Below are 4,338 nucleotides of genomic sequence, written 5' to 3' on the forward strand. Positions count from 1 at the left end.
AAGACGGGAACAGAAGAAGAAGAAAGTCCAGACCGGAAGACGCATCAGCCATGACAGCACCACCACACACTCCGAGCCATTCTCGGAACGTATCAGCGGTGGACTCGTATGGCTACTCGCCCGCGGCGGAGCGCCGCCAGTCCCGCGGCTCACTGAATAACGAACCGCTGACGCCGTTGAGGCACAGCTTCAACAACCCCGACAGCACCATGGATATAAGTGCCTTTGCGAGCGGCGGTGGCGGCCTTGGCGAAGGCGGCGGCGGGATCGGGAACCTGGCTGACGAGCTGGCGGGCGCCTTTTCGGACGAGGACGAGGACGGCGAGTACTACGATAACGACGGCGCCGCCGCCGCAGGGGTGCCCAACCCAGACGGTTTGCAGGCGCCGCGCGACAGCGGGGTGGACGTGGACGGCCCAAAAGAAGGTGGCAGCCACACGCGCGACATGAGCCTAAGCATCCCGCAACCCAGCAGGGGCCACAGGAGAGCGGGAAGCGAGTACGACGGCAGCGAGTACGGGTCCGACTCCGACCTCGACTCGCCCGGCATGCCGCCCGGCCTGGTCGCCAAAATAGACGCCGTCGAGTCGCTGGCCAGGCGCGGTACCGAGACCACAGGCGGCGCGACCGATGGTGTCTTCCACAGGGTTACGGATAGCCTGCGAGATCTTGGCTCGCAGACTGGCGTTGAGCAGAGCACTACGAGGTAAGTGTTTGATCGTCTCCATTTCCGCATATTGAGTTTGTCGAGTTTATGCTAACAAAAAGTTTCTTTGATGACCAGGCTGATTACCGCACACACGGCAGTGACCACACACCTTCAGCACTCGGCGCGGCAGCTGCAAGGCCTGAGCTACTCGCTGTTTGCGCCCATGGCGCCGCCGCCCGACGCGGACGCGGTGGACGAGCTGCTTCCTGTGCTAGCGGCGCTGTCGGAGAGCATGCCGCGGCCGGCGACGTCAGCGCACGGGTCGCTGGCGGCGCTGCACGTGGCCACGGCGGATCTGGTGCAGACGCTCAACTACCTGTCAGACACGCTGGCCATGTCGCGTCAGACGACCAACACGGCGGCGCGCCGCCTCAAGGGCGCCAAGGAGGTGGTGGCCGAGATGCGCCGCGAGGAGGAGGAGCGCGAGGAGGGGGAGAGGTGGATAGCCAGGGGCGATTGGAGCGAGAAGCTGCGCAGGCGCGAGTGCGCTGCCGCTTGCAACGACGTTGTGGGCGGGTTCGAGGAGGTGTGCAACTCGTGGCGCGCCAGGATCCTGGCCCAGGCTGAGGCTGCTCCTGCTCCTGCCTGACCTTGTTTTACTTGACACCTTTCTTTTCTTGTTTAATCTTCATTTCTTCGCTCGGTCATGGGGACTCGTGTTCGCAAGCACCAGCGCTAGACGAGCTCCTGGTTGGGCGGTATCGAGTCGCCACGGGGCTCGCGCCTTTGAGCTGCACTTTGTTTCCCTCACTTTGTTTTTTCCCCTTTATATCAACATCACGGCCTGGCCGGGCAGCATGGATACATCTCGGTCTGGCTTGCACGAAGACTACGGACGGCGCTTATCGGAACCTGTTTTGTTTTTGTTTTCTGATTTTCTTTTGTTATCGTGTGTTGTGTTTTTCAACTCTAGAGAAAGACAAAACGCAACAATGTATATCCTTTCCTAACCATAGACTCGGGACCACGTCAGGCAGCTGCCTTCGGAGCTGAGGGCGGCACAATACGAAGCAAGAAAAAAAAGGAGCATCAAACGTGGCGTCGCCGGACGTCCCCTCCATCAGCCTTGTTCCCCACCATGGTGACAGCCTCAGCCTCGGGCGCCGGAATGACGCCCAGCTCGACGAGGCGGCCCCGGAGCTCGCGGTTGAGCGCGACCATGTCCCCGACGTAGGCCTCGCGCACCTCCTTGCGCGCCGGCCAGGACCCGGCCACGCGCGCCAGGGTGGCCGTGAACTCCTTGGTCAGGTCGGACCGGCGCGAGAAGAAGTCCTGACCCTCGTCGGCGGCGCCGTGCTCCTCAAGCTGCTCCGCGAATGACTTGTGCTCCTTGTCGAGGCTGTCGATCTCGGCGTCTAGCGCGGCGATCTTTTTTTTTTTTGGGACGGGGGAGATAATATGTTAGCATTCTATGATGTGTAGAGTGAGAATGTAGGGGGATCAAGGGCGTCGTTCGTACCACGGTGTTTCGGTGCTGCGGGAAAATCCACGCGTACAGCGCCAGCGCCGCGAGCAGGTCCCAGAGCCACATGGTCTTGGTTTTTGCGAGCACGATTGCGGGTGGGAGGAAGTGAAGTTGGTTTTGCGATTTGCGGCGTCTGTCTACGTTGGTTGGGTATGTTGACAAAGGTACTGTCCGAGTGAGAAAACCCGAGGTGCTGTGATTGCGGGCGATCTGTATGAAATAGTCCCGACCGACGCATCAATGATGTGCATCCATGCCATGCCATCCATGCCGCACCACGCCACGCCGCCGCTGGATGCGACCGCAATCCGTCCCGTTTCACAGCTTGGCGCTCGTGGGCGGAGGCTCGTCACAGCCACACACACACACACACACACTCATTGACGCTCCCGCAGTCTGGGCTCCATGTGGTTGGTGCCTGGCAGGAAGGATGCAGGCCCGCACACGCAGCCGCAGCAAGGTTGGTGGCCTCAAATCAGCTGCCAAGCCTCAGCTTGCCGTCGCCTTGCGTGCATGGGGAACATACAATACCTATTTTCTATCACGACTAGAGGGATGGTTTCTATTCGCGGTTGCGGCACCACCTGCCCCACAGTCATGTGCGTTGCGTAAACGGGAAGAATCACCCCTGAATTCGGGTTTCTTCCATGTCCAGGCGTTCCAGCTGTTCGGCCATTGGAGACGCCAACGTCTGGTATAAAAGCATAATGGTGTCGCCTCCATGGACGGCCAACTGGCCAGGGCGTCTTCGAACCCCTGTCTTCCAGTTTATTACGATTCCACTTCTCCTTCATCGGCTTGCGAGCCCTCCAGTGTCAGGCTGTCCCAACCCAGTGCTGGGGCCGTTCTGGCCCCAGGGCGGCTGGCACCATAGCATAGAATTCCTCGACCTGGTCAGGGAGGGCGCGCATGCCTTCCGTTTCCTCCAAGGCGGGGATAGATAGACGGGATCACCTCCTACCTCAATCCCGTGAGTAGATGCCTCTAATCGCCGGTCCGTCGGTTAGGGATAAAAAGCCACACGGAAGCGTCTCTAGTATCTCTCCGCTGGGAATCGTCCACGCCATGGGTTAGGGGTCTCAACTATGTGGAAACTGCACCAGGCCTGCCACTTTTACAACTGCGAGTGTTGTGCATATTACTGTCCTTAAAGGAACCGATGAGAACCTGGCAGCCCGCTGTTATGGCTATTTGATGCTAAAATGAAGGTGGTAACGTAGGTGACGGTCGGCTGACGAGGATCTGATATTAATATCAAACGGGGGCGAGCTGGACCCCGTGCCTCGCTCCTGCCTCCGCTGCTGCCTGACCCCAAGCCATCTGATATAAACGCCCCTCCGACTGCTGCAGTCATCGAACCCGGACACTTAAAGATCGTGCGCTTTGGTGTAATGGTTAACCGTAGCCGTTGAGCCCTAATTTAACAGATTTGGGAGCACGGGTTCGATCCCCCGTATGGGGTGCGGAAACACAACTTTCGGAGAAAACCACTAAAACGGTTTTCGCAACTGCTACACCCTCCGGGCGGTTTAATATAGGCTGGGCAGTGATACTTTTTTTTGCCTCTTGGTTGGGTATTTGCTTTTTGGGCACGTCGAGAAAAACCGACTCCGGGCCAGTGGCAGGCTGCGGCGTCCTATACCTGCCACGGCGCCTTGCCGACCTCGGAATACCCTGGGTTGTGCCGCGCTGCGCCTCCGCCTGCGCCGAGGCCATCAACAACGGCCACAGCGCCGAGGACCTCGCCAATATAAACTTCTCCTCCTTCGCTGGCATGGCCTGAACGTGGGACTGAAACCGTCGAGATCAAGGCCCAGCCCTCTGGGTCTGGTCGGCCTTCGTCCCATCAGAAATTACGCAAGAGGGTCGAGGAGCCAGTCTCGGCGACAGCACGATTGACGCTCCCAAGTACAATAGAAGATAGTAGGGAGGTAGGTGCACTAGCCAGCCAGTGCACGATATCAGATTCCAACTTGGAGGTCTCAAGCTACTCCTGATACGGAATAGAGGCGGGGAGGAAAAGGTTCCTTACAAGGCCGCCGTGCCCTGGGATAGCCAAAGGGGCGGGGATCCTGATTACCAACCCTTCGATCAGGGGCGCGACATTGAGAAGGGGCCACCTGGGGGGTGGCTGGGTCAAAAGACTCGCACTTTTCTTCGCGCG

General features: G+C 59.2%; 3 protein-coding genes across 3 annotated transcripts; 2 read left to right on the plus strand and 1 right to left on the minus strand.

The window, feature by feature from the left end:
• On the plus strand, nucleotides 1-1,815 carry GGTG_14120 (hypothetical protein). Its single transcript, XM_009232048.1, has 2 exons — nucleotides 1-706; nucleotides 785-1,815. Exons 1-2 carry the CDS (start codon nucleotides 51-53, stop codon nucleotides 1,296-1,298), a joined length of 1,170 nt encoding a protein of 389 aa, XP_009230312.1. The 5' UTR covers nucleotides 1-50; the 3' UTR covers nucleotides 1,299-1,815.
• GGTG_14121 (hypothetical protein) lies at nucleotides 1,549-2,435 on the minus strand. The gene is made up of 2 exons (XM_009232049.1): nucleotides 2,169-2,435; nucleotides 1,549-2,077 (listed from the first exon to the last, which is right to left on the minus strand). The coding sequence occupies exons 1-2, from the start codon at nucleotides 2,238-2,240 to the stop codon at nucleotides 1,739-1,741; spliced, it is 411 nt and encodes a 136-aa protein (XP_009230313.1). The 5' UTR covers nucleotides 2,241-2,435; the 3' UTR covers nucleotides 1,549-1,738.
• A 941-nt stretch (nucleotides 2,436-3,376) lies between these two features.
• GGTG_14122 (hypothetical protein) lies at nucleotides 3,377-3,957 on the plus strand (the record flags this gene model as incomplete). Its single annotated transcript, XM_009232050.1, has 2 exons — nucleotides 3,377-3,390; nucleotides 3,774-3,957. The coding sequence occupies 2 exons, from the start codon at nucleotides 3,377-3,379 to the stop codon at nucleotides 3,955-3,957; spliced, it is 198 nt and encodes a 65-aa protein (XP_009230314.1).
• Between the last annotated feature and the right edge of the window lie 381 nt (nucleotides 3,958-4,338).

This window comes from Gaeumannomyces tritici (genome assembly GCF_000145635.1).
Source record: "Gaeumannomyces tritici R3-111a-1 unplaced genomic scaffold supercont2.144, whole genome shotgun sequence".
Lineage (NCBI taxonomy): Eukaryota > Fungi > Ascomycota > Sordariomycetes > Magnaporthales > Magnaporthaceae > Gaeumannomyces > Gaeumannomyces tritici.